The sequence below is a fragment of the Micromys minutus genome (assembly GCF_963924665.1).
Source record: "Micromys minutus genome assembly, chromosome: 1".
Lineage (NCBI taxonomy): Eukaryota > Metazoa > Chordata > Mammalia > Rodentia > Muridae > Micromys > Micromys minutus.
In genome coordinates, this window is record NC_137969.1 from 242,055,310 (window position 1) to 242,076,851 (window position 21,542).

Consider the following 21,542-nt stretch of genomic DNA (forward strand, 5'->3'; position numbering starts at 1 on the left):
CGAGGTGTCTAAGTCATTACCTGTTTATTTTAAAGGCACGGTGGCTTTTCAAAATGAATATAATCTGTTGTCTTTAAAAGAAAAATTTTTTTTTGCTGCCAGTTCTTTTCAAACTCTCTGTCTGGGATAGGCTTACGGTGGCTTTTCGGTCCGCCGTTTTCAGGCGCGCTGCGGACACCTCTGGCTAGGCCCAGCTGTTGCGCGTTGCTCGGCACAGCCCGACGCCTCCCGCTCGCCGCTCCCGGACCCCGCCCTCCCCGGGCCGAGCTCTGAGCACAGGCAGGACCTTTGGGTTCCTTGATCGCGCTCCCGGACCACCATGGGCTCAGAGATGGAGCCACTGCTCCGGGCCTGGAGCTATTTTAGACGCAGGAAGTTCCAGCTCTGCGCCGATCTATGCACGCAGATGCTGGAGAAGTCCCCTTATGACCAGGTACCTGCCGGCCCCAGGCAGTCTGTGAATCCTCTTGCTAAGGCCGTGGGCTCTGGGGGATCCCTCTGTCCCCTGGGGGAGGCCCGGGAGGAGGCCCCAAGACAGGGTTGCCTGTGTGATCCTTAAAGGCACTTGGAGTGAGACTCTTTGGAGTCCTGGACTGCGGGTTCCTGCCCTTTGCATCCTCTGGGGATCCTGAGTTCTTTGCCTTGACAGCTCCTACTATAAACTTAAGCACAACTTTTCCAGAATTAGTCACATTTAAAGGGACTTTGTTAAATTTGTGAGGGGCTTTGATGATTCATTGGTCATTCACTGGATTTTTAAAAAGGAAAGAAAATTATAAGTGAAGAAGGATTTGACATGCAGCCTCCTTTAAATACCTTATCTTTAGACCTCTGTCCAAGTGTGAAGGAGCTTTTGTTTCTGAGTCATGAGTTCAACTTGAGGCAAGAGAGAAGAATGAGAATGTACAGGAGGGAAGGATATATTTATTTTTAAAGAAACTACCTGGGCAAGAGAAAATTTTCTTGTAGGAGGGAAAGATAAGAGAGATAAGACAGAAGAGGAAATGATAACCTTAATTAGAAGGAAATTTAACACAGTTCAAACAGGAAGGTATACTGTGCTCCCAGCAAGAGGATCAATAGTTCAAAGCCATGCTCAGCTAAGAGTTCAAGCTGGTGAGAGCTAATGCAGAACCTGTCTTTGAGAGACAGAGAGACAGACACACAGAGAGAGAGAGACAGACAGACAGAGAGAACCTCTGGAAGACACAAGAAGGAAAATGGGAGATTAAGAGTAGACTTGTGGCAGTTTGGCAGAGCTTCAGGTACATGCAGAATGTACCTATACAGCCCCTGGTTTTCCCACTTTCCCTCGTGTGGTGTTGCCTTGGAGTTGTTAGGGGAAAAAGAAGGGAGAGTTAGAAAAGCAGGTGCCTGGGTGTGAAGGTTGTTTTTGGGCTCTGCTGGTCTCTGAGCAGATGGATGGCGGATATTCAAGTGGTCATATGTGTCCTGCAAGAACACCCATAGTAGTGATGTTAATAATGTTCCTATTATTCATGCTCATTAAAGGACTGTGTATCTGTAGATGAGTATTTTTTTTCCAAGAACGTTGCTTGGTACATTGGTCCTACAAATGCTGCTAAAGACATTTCCTTCACAATCCAGCTTAATTTGGGACAATAAGGTAGTATAAACCATTGTTACAAGGGAAGTTTCTTAAGACCTTTTGATGTACCAGACAGTGTTCTAGGCTCAGTGGTTCTCAAAGAACTTTACATGTTGCTTCCATTGAGCTGAGATTGTTTCCCCAGAACAGAGTTGCTCACTGGAAGTTTCCTCATTAAATTCCAGCAGGAAGTGTATACTCCCTTCTTAGAGAGATCCACAATGTGCCCCCAAAGGTTCTGAATAATTAAGAAGAAAATAAACCTGATTTTGTCCAATTTTCTTTATCAGTTTAGAAACATACTTGAGTACTGATTTTTTTTTTTTTTTTTTTTTTTTTTGCCCCTAGGCCAAAGGTCAATTGTATTTCTTACTATCCTAAGGAGATACTGCTTAAAAGCGTTCTTACTACTGGGCAGGCACCTATGATCTTGAGGCCAGGTGACATTAGTTATGATTGTGCTTGTGAGTTGGAATTTCATTTGTGCTAGATTTGGTGATGAAGGCTCTTTGTGTTCATTTTAGTGGCCTTTTATATATGACATATGACTTCCCAAACGTCGTCGTAGGAAGTAAAGATTTTCTAATGCTTAGAATAACCTTGTCAAGTATGTAACTGAAATAACAAACTTGGCTCAGAGACTTTTATTGTGTTACCTCGTTTATCTTCAACGACTGGAGTGCTGTCTCCCCCGCTGTATAGATCCAGGACTCTAAACTGTGTATAAAAGATGCAAGGCAAGCAAACCCATTAGGTTGCCAGGAAACTTTTCGAAAATTACTTCTGAACATTTCCCTGTATACTTCCTGACGTGCCTTCTCTCTACTTGAAAGATTTTAGCCGGTGTAGGATTTTAACACATTTGGTGGTTGGTTTCAAACGTCCGAATTCTTCCGTAGCCAACTAATAAAACCTGCTTGAAACAAGGAAAAATTCCCCCCATCATTTGGTCAGGATACCATTTTGAAAAACTACCGGGGCAAGAAGCAGTGCTTTTATTACAGTTAAGAAGGACTGGAAGATTTTTTTTCCAGGAAAAAATGAGACAATAAACTGTTTTGTTTACAGCTCCATATTTTCAGCTTAGTAAGATAAATGGGTCTTTAATGTGGTCTCTTTCATTGGTCCCATTATTATGCCTTACCTCTGGTTCTCTTAGAAAATTTAGACTTTTTTTTCTAGTTTTTTTTTTTTTTTTGTTTGGTTGGTTTTTTTTTTTTTTTTGTTTGTTTGTTTGTTTGTGTGAGTGACTGTGTGGTTTGGATGATGAGGATTCAGAAAGCAGACACCCCACTGGGGAATACTGCTGTTGGCCCTACAGAGGGATTAGCATGCTTAAGAGCATCTTGGAAAGATCTCACTGGGTCTAGCTGGTTTCATCTCTCTGTTTCTTGTGGGTTTGTGATAAGATTCATAAAGTGGCATGTGACTGTTTTAATACCAGGAAGGCTTGTTCTTATTTCTTATGTATTGATATGGCAGATTGGATAAATATGTTAGGGTTCTTATGGCTACGATAAACACACTGTGACCAAAAGCAAACTGGGGTGGAACAGGTTTAATGGGCTCACATTTGTAGTCTGTCATGAAGGGAAGCCCGGGCAGGAACTCAAGGTAGGAACTGAAGCAGAGGCCACGGAGGTGTGCTTAGTGGCTCGCTCCTCCTTGTGGCTTTCTTAGCCTGGTTTCTTAAACACCCCAGAACCACCTGCCCAAAGTTAGCAATGCCCACAGAGGTCTGAGCCCTCCCACACCAATCATTCATTAGGAAAAATAAAAAAGAGCCACAGCCTTGCTTGCAGCCACTCTCAATTCTGGTTCCCTCTTCTTAAATGACTCTAGCTTGTGTTAAGTTGACAAAAACCTAGTATTTCTTGAACTTCCTCATTTCAGAATCCTTTCCATGTATTTGAATTGCTATCCCTGGGCTACCAAACTGATTTTAGTGTGAATGAGTTTCTTTGGAACAGTGCCAGACTGAGACATAGTGGGACAAAGAGATACAAATGTTTCTTCTGTGTGTCACATAGGTTCATCCTGGCTCCTGCCTGACTCTCTCTTCAAACACAAGTCAGAATTTTTATTTTTAAAAAATAATATTTTTTTTTCATTTTGGTTTTGTTTAGTTTTTTTACCCTCCAGATAAATAAGGGAACGTTGGTAAAGTGATTTGATGTTTGTTCCTCCCCAGTACCCCCTCGAGATAGGGTTTCTCTGTATAGCTTGGTCATCTTAGAACTCACTCTGTAAACCAGACTGGCCTGGAACTCACCAGAGTCCTCAGCCTCTGCTTCCTAAATGCTGGGATTAAAGGCTTGCACCACTACCACCTGGAACTTGTGAATTCTTTTCCCAGACTCAGTGTGATTAATAGTCAGAGACAAACAGAAGGCGGGGTCCCTAAGCTTGGAGGATATTGAGGTTTAATGTATTAAGAACAAAGGCAGAGAGACAACAGGTTCATTTATTATTCTTTCCTTCCTTTTGAAAAAGAATAACCAATGCAGAAAGAAACATTGTCCTTTTTGTTTTGTTTTGTTTTTTGTTTTAATTGTGACTAAAAAGGTGTTGAGAAGCGATTTGATGTAAAAGGAGGAGACACAAAGCTACCCTCCACAGAGCCCTGTGACCTAGAGGAGGGCTGGCTTCCCTGGCTCATGCTGATTATCCTGATTAGTTGTTCAATCTGATTACTATTCTTTGTGGTCCATATGTCAGATTAATGGCTTTCAAAACAGTGCTGAATGTGTAGCTCACATTTCATACAACATGGGGCCTTTTAAGAGCAGCGGGGTTTCTAAAGATGACACCTTGCCTTCATGAACTTGGTAGGGTCTTGAAGGTGGTTGTATTTTTGTATGTTATTAGGAGGGAAGAGGGTTTTCTACTTCACTGTCTCCTCTCCTGCTCTGATGTTACAGAGAGGAAGGCGAATGGTTTGAAGGTGGAGATCAGGCTCGAAGCCACTGGCTTAGATGAAAGATTTCAAGCGAGTTGTCCTTAATGGGAGTGTGAACAGTTGCTTCAGGCAAGGATTTGATGATACACCCTCCTCCCCCAATATGTCTTTCCATCCAATTACCTAGTTTGTTTCCTCTTTGGGGCCATGGAGACTTAGCAAGACTTCATCCTTTGGTTCTGTCTGTACACTGTCAGGCAGTTTGTTGTATGGAGTTCTGTCCTGCCAAATAAAAAGATTGTGTTGCTTTGTAGCTGCTTGGTCTCTTAACCTCCTAACCTTTGGGAACCCACCCATCTTGGTCCTTCCACAGGCTTCTCCTTCCTAGGATTACTAGATTCCAAACAACAATGCTGCAGTGTTAGATCTAGAGAGGCTCATTAGCCAGAGTAAATGTTGGTGATAATTAGGAAGTGTGTTCAGAAATATCTGGAGAATCAGTTCCCTGAAGTAATAGCAACAACTTAAGAGAAACTTTTCCTGTGGGAGGAAGGGAAGAAGCTGTGTTAGATAGTCTTCTTGTTGCTGGGACCAAAATGCCTGACAAGCCATTTAAAGGAGGCAGTGTTTATCTTGGCTTACAGTTGTAGGGAATACAGTCCACCTTGGTCAGAGGAGCATGTCAGATGGAGAAGGTGGCTTACCAGTCACATTGCTTCTTAAGTGAGAAAGCAGAAAGTAGTAAATGCTCACTAATTGTCAGCCAGCTCTCTTCTCTGTGTACAGTGTGGGACCCCAGCCCATGGAGCCAACCATATTTAGGATGGGACTTTTCCACCTCAATTTACCTAATTCCGAAAGTTGCTCGCAGACATGTCCAGAGAATGTGTCTCCAAGGTGGTCCTGTCAAGTTGACCACCAATTTAAACTATTACAGAGGCAAATTGCTGGAGTTGGAGTTGACTCAAGAGCACTGCTGGGTCTGGACAGTGGCTCTGCACGTCTGTGTCCTCTTATCTGCTTTGAAGGGAGGCACAGAAGAAAGTGTGAGTTTGATCCTTTAGAGCCTGGAGCGAGTACTGAATCCTGAAAGGGACCTGGAGGTCAGTTGGCACTTGTGTGACCTTGTATCTCACAGTGAAAGAGCTCCAAAGAGGGCAAAGTCTTATGATTAGTCCCAAAACTACCCCCACAAAGGAGCATTGGCACTTTTCTCTGAGAGGGTAGGAAAGGCTGCAGGACTTGTTTGCTCAAGATTCCGCACCAGAATCATTTCTTTAGGAGTTAAGTCCAGGGCTTCTGGCTCTACAACAAGGTCTGGTATTTCTGCCTATATGTGTAGCTGCCCAGAGAATTCAGTAGACTAAGTGAGTCTAACATGTGGTTCCCTATCTAGACTAATTAATTTAAGCACACAAAAGTGTAATTTAGAGAGGTGCCAAGTCAAAGCTTGCAGTGGTTTTTCCTTTTTAATTTCAGCTATTGCCCTAACTTTAAATTAAAATGTTTAATTAAAATAGAAAATTCTTTCCCTTCATGGCTATGCTCCTGATGGGCTTCCAGATAAGCCATGCCTGTCTCTCTGTATCCTGTTTTCCTCCCTTGCTGTAGTCTCACACAGTTGGCATAGGGCACACTCTTGGCTCAGGGTGCCCAGGTTTGAATGCTGCTGCATCCATAGAATTAGTGGATATGGTATTTATTTAGTGAAAATGGTAATATACCTGTATGCCAAGGAGTTATGTGAAGGTTTTCACTGACGTGTGGTTAATAACCAAAAATACTAGCTCTTGTCTCTATATAGCTAATATGGAACAAAACACATGGAAAGAAGTCTTCAGAGAAATAGAGTATTTATTTGGGAATATTGAGGGGAATTGCAGTGGTGAGCACACGTGACATTGAAACCATGGGGTGGGGTAAAAGGCAAAATGAGGAATATTACATATGTTATTTTGAAACAGTAATCCTTGGCCACGGGATTAATAACAAGGGCATTCCAGGGTCAGTAACAATCGTGGTATCAGTCCAAGGTTGAAGGGAGAGTTTCTGGTATAGAAGATGAGGTAGAAGCTTTCTGTGTGAGATTTCAGTGGCTGTTGACTGAGGGTGGACTTTTCGACTGTTCTTATTATGAAGTATATACCCATGAGATCCCCCACCCCACCTGATTTCCATCACACCTCGACATAAGCAACTTCATTTTGATTCTGACCATTTTTTGTCCTAGAGATACTTGCAGGTGAGATTCCATTATCTCGTGTTTTTCTGAAAAGATTGTGGATAGTCAAGGAAGCATTTGTGAGGACTGTGCCCAGGGAAATGGGTGATGGGATGGCATTGAAAACAGTTCATGAATCGGTGTCTTTTACAAGTGCCAGAATAACCTCCCCTTCCTCAGACGCCCTTCTTCCCATGTCTCCTGCTTTACCCTCTCCCCTCCACCTGAGTCATCTGAAATTGGTCTGTGAGTACAGCATCTAACACATTACGTTGTGATTTATTTAACTTTGTAGATTCCTTCCCCTGTAGAGTGTTTGTCGCATCTTGGCGACTGCCAGGAACAGGCTGTGGAATGAACATGTCCCCATCTCACACCATCTCAGGCCTCGCCTCTGTTTTCAGTCCACATTTCCCACCCACGACCAGCTCCTGTTCTCTGTCACCCTACTCTCTAGGCCTCTCATTTTCTTTTCTGACCTCATTGTTTTCCTATCTGCTCGTCACCTGCACAGTCACATATACACTCCCAGGGGCTGGAGGAATAAGACAGAGAGATCACAAAGTCCTTCATCAGTGAGCAGAACCCCTTGAGGCTTGAATTGGTGGCTTTTGTTTAGGCCACTGGAGGAATCTGCTGTTGGGAGAATAACAAACATCCAACCTTTGCTTTGTGTTAGGGTTTCTGTTTCCTTTATCTGTTTGCTTCTCCTTGTCAAACATTCTCTGCAACTGCCTGTTGATGTTCTTTCCCACTATATTGATCCTGCCCTATAGCTATTCTAAACTTGATTTAGGCTTCTACTTCTTGAGGTTTTAGTCATTATGAATCAAGGTGCTGGTGCATACTTAGCCTATACTGTACCACCGAGGCGAACATCTAGCCTCCCATCTGAACATGACTCTTCAATCTGCCTTGTTATTTCTAGCATTTAGGAAAATCTAAATTCCCAATAATCGGACAAGAAAGTGCTCTTGGGTCACTGAAACATTTGTACAACTGTGTTGGTCGCTTCTCTCATTGCTGGTACCAAGTACCAACCAGAAGCAACTAACGGGAATGGCTTATTTTGGTACATGGTTCAGAGGAAGACAGGGCCCCATGGCAGGGAAGATATGCTGACAGGGGTTATTGGTCTGTGAAGAATCCAAGAAAGGACAATGCCAGTGTTCATGGCTTTCTCCCTTTCCTCTCATGTTCAGTCTTGGACCCCATCCCAAAATGGTGCTGTCTGCATTAGTGTGTGTCCTCCCTCCTGAGCTAAACCTTTTTGGAAAGATTCTCACAGATGTAGCCAGAGGTGTGCTTCATTAATGCCCTAGATGTTTCTTAGTTCGGCCAAGTTGCCTATCTAAATTTGTCATCACTGTGACCTTGAATGAATTAGTTAATATCTCTTAATCTGCTTTCCCTTTCTGTAAATGGATGGTAATTCTTGATTTATTTAAAGTGTCGTTATGACATTCAAATGAGATAACGAACCACACAGACACAAGAAGTAACAGAAGGGCTTGTTTCTGGGATCTGCCATCTCATCCCCTCTGTCTCTCATTGCTGATGTATAAGCCTTGTGTAGGAGACCAGCATTGCCCTCAGACCCTCCGTACACACTGGATTGCAAGCCTAGAGTTACCTCTGTGCTCTCTGGTTGCCGTTTTGTTTTCAGCTTAGGACATTGTAAGGTTTTCTCTAAATCCCACTCTTTGGGACGTTCACTGTTCAGTCTGGCTTAACCCTTTCCTCTCATTCCCTAACCATGCACCATGGTACAGAAGTCACGGATCTATCCTAAGTTTGCACTGTGCCTACATAGATAGTATTTTCTATAAAATACCCATCATGTTCCTTTCAGATTTGAGTTGTAGAAAGCAAGGATCAACCCTCTTTCTGTTCCTTGGCACTTTCCCAATAGAACATGGCATAGGTTAAAATGCTCAGCATATGCTGCTGCCTAGACACATAAGTGTAGATGTTTGTTATAAGACCAGATTTGACTGATGGGTTTCTATTTAATTTGGAGAGAGAAGACTCAAATACACATTTGTTAGCACCTGGCACTAATGTGAATTGCATAGTTTGTGAGCATTTCTACTAGAACATTGCAGTTAGAATTATTATTGTTTTGTTTCTTTGGTTTTTCTTGGGGAAGGGGTGGGGTTTTTCTGTGTAGCTCTGGCTGTCCTGGAACTCACTCTGTAGACCAGGCTGACCGTAAACTTAGAGATCCACCAGCCTCCTAGTGCTGGGATTAAAGGCATGCACTACCACTCAACTAAAATTAATTGTTTTATTTCAGCCACTAATCTCATCATAGTTATGTGGAATAAAAGATTTATATTATTTGGATTTTCCTTCTGCTCCATGAGTGATTAAAGTCTAAATGTCTTATTTTCAGATATAAGGAAATAGTTCCTTTATTAAAATTATGCTTAAGTTCTGAGTTAATGAGTTTTTCATAAATAATGGTTATTGAAATATTTGTTTTTAAATTATCACTTCATTTCCTCTTGTATTGACTCTTAAGTGTGTGTGTGTGTGTGTGTGTGTGTGTGAGTGTGTGTGTGTGTGTGTGTGTGTGTAAGGGGGAGCACTTTGTTTTGATAGCCAGAAGACAGCTTTTAGGAGTGAGTTCTCTTCTACCATTTGGGTCCTGGATATGAATCAAACTCAACTCCTCAAGCTTATTGGCAAATGCCTTTACACAATGAGCCATTCCATGGGTCTTGTATTGACTTCTTTAGACAAGGAATTGAGAGACCTTTTCTTTGCACTCTGAGTAGGATTAATTAGAGTTTTCTGACAACAGAAAATAGCATTTTTCTGCATATATTACATTTTATGAACCTTTGAAAGCACTTCTGGAAGAAGATTCCAGTTACTATCTGCAGGTCTGGGACATGGGTAGAGTACTTCCTGTGCAAGCATGAAGACCTGCATTCAGAGCCTCATGCAGTAAAGGCTTGCTGTGGCAGTACGTGCAGGTAACAGCACTAGGCGGGGGGGGGGGGGTGGAGGGATGGGGGTGCAGAGACAGGTGGATCTCAGGGCTTGTTGACCAGACATTCTAGCTGACTTGCAAACTCTAGGTTGAGTGAGAGACCTTGTCTCAAAAAGCAGATGAAGAGCAACTAATGAAGATATTCAAAGTCGACCTTTCTCCTCCTGCCATGTACACAGGCAAATGAACCCACCTTGTGCACACCCATGCATCCACTACACATGTGCACACATACATTTAATATTTGGATTTATATTGAATAATACTCATTAAGACTTGGACTTCCGAAATTGCATGTTAAAAATGTTTACAACCTTCTTAACGCTTTCCAGGAACCAGCTCTGGATTTGCCCGTGTCTCAGGTAAAGTTAGCTGCAAACTGTGGTTTAGAGAGTAGCTTAGTTGCTGTTGCTTATTGGCTACCAGAGATTAGAAATTGTGCTCTATATCCGCTCATAGTATTAGAAACATAGCTGCATCTACCAGCTGTTCTGTTCTTTATTGTATGAATAAACTTTCATCTTCCCAAAGCTTTGTAGAACTAATGTGAACTGCTTATTAAGCCTCGGGGCTTCAGTAGCAATGGTCAGGATTGACTAGGATGATGAGAAGAAGAAACAGGGTGGCAGAATCAGACTTAAGAGGGAGCTGGGCATTCAGCAGGGCCACAAGTATCCGTAAAACTGTGATAGACAGGAGCAGTTTTGATTACCTTGGTCTCATACTGCTTGCTTTCTTCCTGACTTGGTGGCTCTAATAAGGAGGACAAAGCTGTCCTAGTGAGGAGTGAACGGAGGGAGGAAGGGAGGGAGGGAGGGAGGGAGGGAGGGAAGGAGGGAGGGAGGGAGGGAGGGAGGGAGGGAGGGGCAGTGGCCAGATTGCATGACTAATTGGTTAGAGATGACTCAGAGAACGGCTAACTAGGTAAGAAACAAGATACTGAGTCAGAAGGAGCCCTGAAATGGAAGAGGTTTGGTTAGGACCCAGCTGTAGAGGGTAATAACAACCCAGAGAAGTTTTTAGTCCAGAAGGTTCCTATTGAGTCCGGGAAAGATGAGGTGCGGATAGTAGCAAACTAGGGAGCTTAGATGTTACTGTGCACGTTTGCTCTGCCCAGTGAGATACAGTGCTAGCTGGAGTAATGTAAATGAGTGATTTGGACTTCACACAAGGTGCCTATGGGCTAGACCCGCCCCCCACCCCTAACAGTCCAGCTCTGAAGACATTGTAGAGTAATCTATTTGATGAGATTAGTACCCTTGTGATGGGGTCATCTCTCAATAGTTCCACTAGCTGGAGATAAGACTTCTATACACAAACATCTGGAGATATTTTATAACCAAACCCTGAAAAGGCCTCACAATAACAACATAATATATTGTGTCTAAAATTTCATTTTACAGGCAGACCGTCAATAACACTACCAGTTTTTATGATAACCAAAACTATATCAGAAAGATTATTTTCTTGGTTGACTTACTCTGTTAATCAAAAATTATTTCTCACATGCCTTCACCTGTTGGCCTTGCATTACTTATTCTTATACGTTAAGAACAGAGTAGTAAAACCACAGTTCCCCCCAGCTAGTTGCGTTTCTATTTCATGAGTGGACTCACCTTATACAAGGTAGAACACATAACTCAGTACTGTGTTGATGTCAGCTGGCAGGTCTGAGCCCGAAGGACAGCGCTTTAGAGACTTTGCTCGGGAGAGGAATAGAGTAGGAGGCCCATGGAGGGATGGCTGTGCTGTAGTGGAGGAATCCATCTGGCATGAACGAGGAAAAGAGAGGAGAAGAGAGCAAAAGATTGGGAGGGGGAGGGCCTGAGAGAAAGTGACTGTGGTCAAACCCATTGTGGGAAGTTATCTAAGCATTGTCGAAAAGACATGCAGGGAAATAAACCAGCCTGAAGATCACTCGTTTAGATTGGGAGAAACTGTTTATAGAACTTCTGATACAAACATAGTCACTTGTATAAGCAGCTTTTTAAAAAGCTGGACATAGCATATAAAACAAATTTATAGTTTTATTCAGTTTTAAGGGAAAATTAGAGATTACTATATGTGCTTGATCATGCTTCCTTTTTTTTTTAATATATAGAGGATTTTAGGACTATAAAACATATTTGGCTTATTTCCAAAAAAAAAATTTTTTTTAAAGCCAAAGCCCCATCTGCTGTTTTCATTAAAATCTCAAGAACTGTTCACATTGCTAGGAGTGCTTTTTGAACACACTCTGCTGTATAATTAGGCAGTAAAATGTGATTTTCAAGGTCATTTTTCGTTAGGAAATTAAAAAAAAATCAGGAAGATAATTTTTTTCTGAAAGATTGATGAAATTTTAAATCCAATAATGGTTTGAGTATGTATTCTAGTTTGGTATCTGTTGCTGTGATAAACATTGTAACCAAAGGCAACTTGGGGAGGAAAAGGCTTATTTCATCTTATACTTCTGGGTCACAGTTAATCCTTGATGGAAAGCCAAGGCAGGAACTCAGGACAGGAACCTGCAGGCAGGATCTGAAGCAGAGGCCATTGAGGCATGCTGCTCACTGGCTTGCTCTCCATGGTTAGCTCAATTGTTTTCTTTTACCACCGGGACCACCTGCCTAGGGAAGGCACTGTCTATAGGGTGCTAGGGTGGTCATATTAATTATTAATCAAGAAAATGACTCCACAGACATGCCCATAGGCCATAGTCCATAATCATCACAGTTGACCAGCTTGAATCACAAACATCAGTGTCCAACTCTAACCTTTTTCCACGTTTATCCAGAGAATTCATGTTAATATCACAATATAAAATATAGTTTAACTCGAAAAATACCACTGTATTTTAAAACTTTCAACACTTTCAAAGTTTACGGTTTCTTTCAAAAAATCCGTCTATTGCCTGTAACACTTCCTTATTCTAAGAGAGAGGAAGAAACCAGGCCACAGATTAAAGTAAAACCAAACTTCAACAGTGTCCATCATCCCGAATTTACTCATGATCTTTGGGGCTGCAGAGGTCTTTGGTGACCCCACCTCTGTAGCTTTTCCACCACTAACTAGCACACACAGCTTTTCTCATAGACTCGGGCTGGTTCTTCTCTATGGTTCTGAGGTCTTCAATATGCTGGGGCCTCCACTGCAGACTGAGACTGCATTTCACAAAGCCGTACCTGGCCTCTCTCCAGGGAGACCTGAGTCCTGCCATCCAGTGCCAACCTCAGATACTCTCCATGACTCCTTCATGCCTTCAAAGCCAGGACGATGTGGTAAGACTTCACATCACCAAGTCTGGCTACCAGCTTGAGATGCAGCCTTTGCCCACCAGAGACCACTGAAAAAATGTTTCACAGAACATTTCACCTGCATGATGCTGTTCTTATATTAACAACTGATTTCTCAGCCCCAGATGACCAGCATATATTGTCCTACTAAAATGAAGTTTTCCCTTCCACAGATTCTGAATCCAGATACATCACACAAACAGTCCTGATAAGAGTATTTGAACTGACTCAGCCTTCACTTTAGATTCCGTGAGCCAGGCCTTCATTACCTGCCTTTCATCCAGCATTATCGTCCAGCTTTCTGTAGAACGGCCTGTTAACCTCTAAGAACCCAGTGTTTTTGTTTTTTTTGTTTTTTTTTTGTTTTGTTTTTTTTTTTTTTGTGCAAACTTCCAAAGGCTTTCACAGTCCTATCTGAAAAACAATCCGAGGTATAAAATCCACAGCGTAGGATCTTTGATAAAGACAGAATTCATAGAGAATAAAAAAGTAGATAGTCCTACCTGACTTCTGTACCCTATGTATTTATTAGGGGCAGGGGAGAATAATGGATTCACTTCCCTAATTTGGGTTAGCTCAACATAGAAAGTTTACATCATTTTAACACTTAAGAGGTTAGTAGGGGACTAGATATCTAGCATAACAGATTGGACTATAAAGTAGTAACAACTCAAATCTAGTTAAAATATGTTTAGTGGCTAACTGTAAATTATGCCTATTATAAAAACTTAGTTTTTAAAAAGTTTGATTTGATATAAATATGATGTACATACCTATAATTCCAGCATTCAGAAGGCTAAACAGGGGTCTAGAGTTCAAGGCCATCCTGAGCTTCATACTCTTGGGGGGAGAGGGAGGGAGGCAGATTGGCTGAGAAAGGTTTAAGTTACTCCAAATCATAATCCATAAGCTTCACTGGCTCCTTGTTATCAGAATCAAAATTCCTAAACCTCACTGGGCAGATGTGCCCGCTAACTGGTCTCTTAGTCTAGACAAGTTCTCCAGCATTTCAACAACTACTGTGAATTTTCAAACACATTGTGAGCCAATTTTTCCTGGCCACAGAGCCAAAGCTTTCATTATTATAATCATCATTGTTTTGAGACAGCATTTTATATTATAGTCTTGAATTTGCTGTGGAGTCAAGGGGGAGCTCACAGGTGCTGGGACTGTAGACACACAGCCTGGTCCTGGCCTTTCTGTTTCCCTCCATCCCCTCTTCCCTTCCTTCCTTCTTCCTTTCCTTTCTTCCTCCTTCCTTCCCTTCCTTCTTCCTTCCATCTTTCCTTCCTCCCTTCCCTCCCTTCCTTCTATCCTTCCTTTCTTCCTTCCCTCCCTCCCTTCTCCCCTTCCTTCCCTTCCTCCCTCCTTCCCTTTCTTCATTCGTCCCTCCCTTCTTCCCTTCCTTTCCTTCCTCCCTCCTTCCCTTTCTTCATTCCTCCCTCCCTTCCTTATTTCTTTTCCCTTCTTTTAACAGCATTCTATAAAACCGGTTTTTCCTATCACACACTGCTGTGCTTTGTGATTTAACCCATTAGATGGTGGTGTTTTCGGGAATGTTAGGATCCATTGTGTGATCTTCTTTAACCCATTAGATGACAGTGTGACCACATTATGATCTTGTTTTCCACTCAGAGCTAGCCTGAGTCCTTTAATAAAAAGACCAACTGGATAAAATTCCATTTATGTGGGGACTTTGCAGACTTAATTTGGCTCTCATCTTTTTTCTGCTTTGGCTCCCTCGGCTTCATTCGGCCTTTTGTATACCCAGATTCCTGGAGTGTGGAGCCTCAGCCCCTCCCTAGATTTCCCTGACTCTGTTTCTCGTGGGCTGTAGAGTTAGGGCTATGCTGCCACTTCCAGACTTGCATTCTTCTCAGATCGTGTAAGGGACACTGAGCTTCATAACTCTCGGCTTTTATTCTGGAAAAAAAAAAGCATAAAAGTCAAGTTTTTGAGTAAAGCAATCTTATGTGTTTGACAGGAAAGTTAAATATGGACACTTTCATGATGCCCTTCTCGGGCTCCAGCAAAACCAACAATGCTTTCGGATTAGATTCTTTAATTACCTGTCCTTTTCCTGTTCTCTTCAGTAGAACCTGACTACATCACGAAATTACAGGGCTTGCGTAGTGACTTGAACTACAGAGAAATCTTAGCTAATGAATCTTAGCTTAATCAACATTTCCTGAACTCCTAATTATGTATAAAAAAAAAAAAAACTAAAGGTCTAGAAATTTCAAGAGCGTACAAGGTTGAAATGCTTGTATTCTGGTGAGCAGGGGCTAACACATGCCAAGATGATAACAGTATTTGTCAGATAAGTGTGGAAGATCAGAAGCATACAGGGAAGACCATAAGGAAGGCGAGAAGATGCCTGGAGGCTGGAAACCTGGGAGGACTTCCTGGAAGTCAGGGTCCTGAAGCAGAGTGCATGCCTGGCTTTGGTAAACCGTGTAAGATCCCTAATGTTATTTGACCAAATGCTTGCTTTCTCCGTGATTTTTAGGCGGCTTGGATTTTGAAAGCGCGAGCGCTGACAGAAATGGTGTACATAGATGAAATTGATGTGGACCAGGAAGGAATTGCGGAACTGATTCTGGATGAAAATGCTATTGCTCAGGTTCCACGTAAGTCAGTTAGAGGACGGACACCGTGGGAGAGGAATATGTGTGCACATATCTTTTCATGTTTTTATAAGCACATATGAGATCGCCTTACAGTCCAGGTCAGGGTCACGATGAGTGGGATCGGAGAGTGGCCGTAATATATGGGGGTTTGCTGGCAATTTATTAATTGTTAAGATCTTATTTTTCTTGTTGACTTGCTAAATATATATAAATTCTAGACATAACCTTTTACTTAGAGATATCCGTATGAAGAATAATTAACTTTTGGGTCTAGAACCATTGATTTAAACTTTAAAGCATGCTAGTTTTGAATCTTAATGCATGCTCTGCTAATTCCTTAAGCCTCCAATAAATGGCTTGTACTATATCAACCGTGCCTTATAGAATCCTTGTGCAGATGATGGCACGCATCACATATGTGTTCACTTGTTGGATCACAGTCAAGAATGGAGTCATGTTAGAATTCCCAGTGCTTGTGAAAAAACGCCAAGGAAACAAGACAAGCGTCTTGTGACCTCAATTACTTCAAAACACAGAATTGTTCTTTGAATGTGTTTTCATGTTCCTCCCAGGGAAGCAGATAGGAGTAAATCTATGTCAGCTGCTGTTGTTTATGTGCCTCTAAGGAAAAAACACACGTGGCTTGTCCTCATATGACTCTTATTATCCTCAGAATATAAACCAATGCTCTCAATAAGGTTGGGTATTGCATGAAACTTTAGTCTCCCTCTCTTTTAGACCCCACTCTTCCTGGTTCACACCACCAATTAGAGCAGTAAAAACTCACTGAAGAAGAGACTCAGACACATTTCCTCAATGCATTTCTTATCAGTGATGTCTTCTTTCCCAAGCCAGTACAAGTCTGAAAATTAGATTACTAAGGGTTTCTAAAGATTCCTAAGTAATACATAAAAGCGATTATCTTCCATCTTGTAGGCCCTGGCACATCCTTGAAGCTCCCTGGCGCTAACCAGACAGGAGGACCAACTCAAGCTGTCAGGTCTGCATTTTCAGTATCATTCCTGTCGCAGATCCTGACCAGACCATATCCTTAATTGATCTTGTCTGTGTTATAACAACTATTGATTTCCACAGGCCAATCACTCAAGCTGGAAGACCCATAACGGGTTTCCTTAGGCCCAGCACACAGAGTGGAAGACCGGGTACAATGGAACAGGCCATCAGAACACCCAGAACGGCCTACACAGCACGACCTATCACTAGCTCATCTGGAAGATTTGTCAGACTGGGGACTGTAAGTCCTGTCAATTTTCCCAGAACCTTGTATTACCCAAGTGACTTTATGCTTTGCTAGTATTGTAGTGGAAAATTTAATGGGAAATTTGAAGTAATTCTTGTTGCTTTATGATTTCTATACTACATTATAATCTTTGTGCGTAAGAAATTATTTATGTTTCAAGAGAAGGTTTTCAATTTCTTGTTCTCTTTCTTTTCTCTCATAGGCTTCTATGCTTACAAGTCCCGATGGACCATTTATAAACTTATCTAGACTGAATTTAACAAAATATTCTCAGAAACCTAAGTTGGCAAAGGTATGTATTTCATAAGATTCTAAGTTACGAAGTGATGATAAATGGCAGAACAATTCGATGATTTTAGCTAGTGTCACCTCTAAATAGAGATTTTAGCTAGTGTCACCTGTAAATAGAGATTTTAGCTAGTGTAATCTGTAAATAGAGATTTTAGCTAGTGTAACCTGTAAATAGAGATTTTAGCTAGTGTCACCTGTAAATAGAGATTTTAGCTAGTGTAACATGTAAATAGAGATTTTAGCTAGTGTAACATGTAAGCAGAGATTTTAGCTAGTGTTACCTGTAAAAAGAGATTTTAGCTAGTGTCACCTGTAAATAGAGATTTTAGCTAGTGTAACATGTAAATAGAGATTTTAGCTAGTGTAACATGTAAATAGAGATTTTAACTAGTGTAACATGTAAGCAGAGACTTTAGCTAGTGTAACATGTAAATAGAGATTTTTAGCTAGTGTAACATGTATAAATTCTTAGTCTTGAATTAACTACAGCTGATGAGAAATAAGTACATATGTAATTATTGTAGGACAATCTTCCCTCCTGGGTAACAACAATAATTGTCCAACAAAGAAAGCAGAGAGGCAGTATCATCTTTGTAGAATGAAGCTTGATGTCTCTATGTGTACATGTTAGTTTTTCAGCTTGGACTATTTCTAGAAAAATACTTTTCAACTCTTGTATGGTTTAAGGAATGTCAGAAGGATGGAAAATATGTGTATGCTTAATTACTAATTAGACTCTCAGTATTACTCAAGCAGACAGCCAACATAGCAGCTACCTCCGCTCTCATTACTCAGCATATTCCCTTAAATTAAAGAGAAAACTAGGAACAGAGAGAGCAGGTGGATAAAGGGGCGGAACAGAGGAGAATGGAAAGAAGAAAAAGAAACTATAGGGATTAAAAAATAGAAAGGAAGATGTTCAGGTCTTTTCCAGTATGAAGAACTAGAGAGTGGGAGGCCTTAGGAGACACTGCTCAATTGGCAAAGTGCCTGCCTCACAGGATGAAGGTCAGAGTTTGCCTCCAGGGGTAACAAAATGCTGACTATGGGCCAGGCAGATGGCCCAGTGGGAACAGCTGCTTTCCAACAACACTGATAACCTGGACTCAATTCCCTGGACCCACACGGTAGAGGGGTAGAACTGACTTCCCTAGGTTATCCTCTGACCTCTTCATGTGTGCTGTGACATGCATGTGTAGGTATGTATACATGTACGTGTTCATATACACACAAGTAAGTAAGTAAATAAATAATGTTTTTTAAAAGCTGGATATAGTGGTGTGTTTAGTTTTGATGATCAACTAGGGCACAATTTAGAATCTTGTAGGAAGAGAGTCTTAAAAGGAATTATTTAGATCAGATTGACTTGTGGTCATATCTTTATGGAATTGTTTGGGTTGTTAATTGATGTAGGAAGACCCAATCAGTCCATTATGGGCAGCACCATTCCTTAGGCATAGGGCCTGCAATAGCCTTAAGAGAAGAGAGCAAGCAGGTATCTACGTGTTTTACTTTTTTCTCCACTCTTGATTATAAATCCAATGTTTTTAGTTCTTGCCCCAACTTTCCTGCAATAATGTACTTAACCTGAAAATGTAAGTCAAATAAAGGCCATTCTTTCCTAACTTGGTTCTTATCAGGATATATTATGACATCAACAGGAATGAAACCTCATCAGTCAAGTGAGTCCCAGGCCAGTGAGAGACTCTGTCCTAAAAACAAGCTGGGGTGAAGAGATGGCACAGTGGTTAAGACTACCTGCTGCACAGCCATGAGGACCAGAGTTTGGGTCCAGCACCTGCATAATAAGCCAGGTGTCCCACTCACATTCATAACTGCAGTTCTGGGGTGGGTGGGAACAGGAGGATGGCTAGGACTTGGGGCTTCCATCTTAGTCAAGAAAAACATGAGCCCTAAGTTCAGGGAGAGAAGACTCTGCTCAGAGGACAGACGAGTGATGGTGTAGAACTCCCGATGCTGTCCTTTGGCCTCTGTGTGCAAACAGGCATTCCCTCCCCTTCCCACTCCTTTCCCACCCCTTTCCCATCCCTTTCCCACCCCTTTCCCCCTACAACCCACCCTTTCCCTCCACAGCCCACCCCTTTCCCTCCCCTTCCCACTCCTTTCCCACCCCTTTCCTTCCATAGCCCACCCCTTTCCCTCCCCTTTCCTACCCCTTTCCCACACCTTTCCCTCCACAGCCCACCCCTTTCCCTCCCCTTTCCCACCCCTTTCCCAACCCCTTACCCTCCACAGCCCACCCCTTTCCCACCCCCAGCCCATTCCCACTGCCATGCACAAATGCATACACAAATATATCTTTGAAAAATAAACCAAGGTAGGTGTGCTTGTTAGGAATAGCAGCTGATGTTGTCCTCTGATGGGCTTCCACAAGGCCCTAAAAGCAAAACAAAAAATAAAATCCCAAATCCCTTAGGGAAGTAGCTTGGAATAGTCACACAGGAAGGAGGAGATGGGGACTGTGATCAGGATGGAAGGTGAATAAAAAATGAATAAATGAATAAAATCAATAAATAGAAGCCCAAGGGGATAGCTTTAAAAATAATCTGGGTGGTGGTGGCACATGCTAACACTGGGGAGGCAGAGGCAGGGAAATTTCTGGGTTCAAGGCTGGCCTGGTCTACAAAGTGAGTTCTAGGACAGCCAGGGTTATACAGAGAAAACTTGTCTCAAAGAAACCAAAGCCAACCAACCAAACAAAAACAATTAAGCAGGAAATTTTACTTAACATTTATATTCTGTGTCATTTCAAAAGGAATACCCAATTTCTTATGTGTCAAATTTAAGTAATAATCTTTATAATATAGAGTATGCACATTTGGTGAAATACTGGTGACGATCATTTATATTCAGGAAATAAATATTCAGGAAATAAAGTACTTTCCAGTTTATTATCTGTAAAACTAAGAGTCCATTATGAGTTATTATGGCAAGTGACAGTCACATTTATTACTAACGAGTTTCTACCACTTTAGAATATCCCGGGTGTTCGAGTGAACTGAGTGTTGGGTGTCATATCACAGTAACTGTTCAGAGAAAACTGAGTGCACTCTGACATCTTCCCTTCCCAGGCTTTGTTTGAATACATCTTCCACCATGAAAACGACGTTAAGACGGTAAGCAATGCGTTCATGTTATTTTCTCCCATTGTTACTCTCCAGACCTCCGGGCTTCCGATTTTGAATGTTCCACTTCTTTCCTGAAGAACAAATGGAACTATTAAAAATTGGAGGAACTGAAATTTTCAGTTTCAGGGAAGACACTTGTATCAATCTAGAAATGATAAGAATTATGCCTGGTTCCTAGGTTATGCAGCTCTTGTTAGAGGGCAAGATAACTGAGAAATACCAAATGCCTGTTCAAATGCATTCTTCATGCTAATCGTGTTACTGGTGGGCCTTCTTGGACCATGGTTTACTAGCACACGTTTCTGCCTTCTGCCCCTCTTGCCCATGAAGGTTTTAAATACACAAAGGTAGAAAGAATAACATAAAGAGCCTACAGTGCTCACCACCTAGCTTTCCCAATCGTCGGTTTTCATGGTAACTTCTCAGTAATGAATTTTGAGGTTGTATGCATGTGGCTTTCCAAATTTACTTCTGTTTATATAAGCTGTGGCGTGTAAATGAGAACAGATCTCGAAAACTTGTTTAAGTCAAATGAAGGCAATTCGATACTTTTCTTTTCAAGACAGGATTTTTCTATGTAGCCCCAGCTGTCCTGGAACTCCTTCTGTAGACCAGGCAGCCTTCACACTCAGAGAACTTTGCCTCCAGTGTGCTGGGATTAAAGATGTCTACCACCACTGCTCAGCCCCCCGTTTTCTTATTAGTCCAGGAAAAACACACATCAAACCACTTTCCTCAGGTGGTTTTTCTGTGTGTCAGGCACAATTAAGTATACAGAGAGAGCTAATGAAAACATGGTACTGCACCTGCTTCTGTAAGCTGTCCATTCAGCCTGGGGAAATAGAAGTGACGGAAACGGTCCCTGGGTGTAGAGGCACCTCTCCACGGCAGTGGAGAGGTGAAGCAGGAGAATCATGAGTTTGACACTGGTCCTAGCTACAGAGTAAGGTCACATGTGAAAAACAAAAACGAGAGTCGACTGCCAAACTGAAGGTAGCCAAGGGAATACTTAGAGGATGGTCCACGCTGGCAGATCTCCACCAAGTGGGAAGGCTTTCATGGCAACGAGGCAAAAGAAACGGAGAGACCCTGAACAGAGGATGGGGTGAGAGCACCAAAGAGACAGCTTAAAGAAGTAGCTGAATTTGATGATAGGCTTGATGTTGTGGACAAAGGAAGGAGTCGGGCATCGAAGCTGCCCCTCAAGCA

At 42.0% G+C, this 21,542-nt stretch overlaps 1 protein-coding gene across 6 annotated transcripts in view; it reads left to right on the forward strand.

The window, feature by feature from the left end:
* Positions 1 to 301: 301 nt before the first annotated feature.
* The window catches only part of TTC8 (tetratricopeptide repeat domain 8), a gene marked incomplete at its 5' end in the record, with an annotated part of 55,163 nt that continues 33,922 nt past the window's right edge, over positions 302 to 21,542 (forward strand). For 2 of the 6 annotated variants that reach the window (XM_080918446.1, XM_080918448.1), the window contains 6 exons: positions 302 to 433; positions 15,512 to 15,632; positions 16,569 to 16,632; positions 16,728 to 16,887; positions 17,096 to 17,185; positions 20,277 to 20,321. In XM_080918446.1, coding sequence (XP_080774572.1) covers positions 320 to 433; positions 15,512 to 15,632; positions 16,569 to 16,632; positions 16,728 to 16,887; positions 17,096 to 17,185; positions 20,277 to 20,321 — 594 coding nt within the window. Of the gene's footprint in view, positions 458 to 10,059; positions 10,090 to 15,511; positions 15,633 to 16,568; positions 16,633 to 16,727; positions 16,888 to 17,095; positions 17,186 to 20,276; positions 20,322 to 21,542 lie in introns of all 6 variants that reach the window. The other 4 variants (XM_080918447.1, XM_080918449.1, XM_080918444.1 and 1 more) reach the window with 3 other exon arrangements.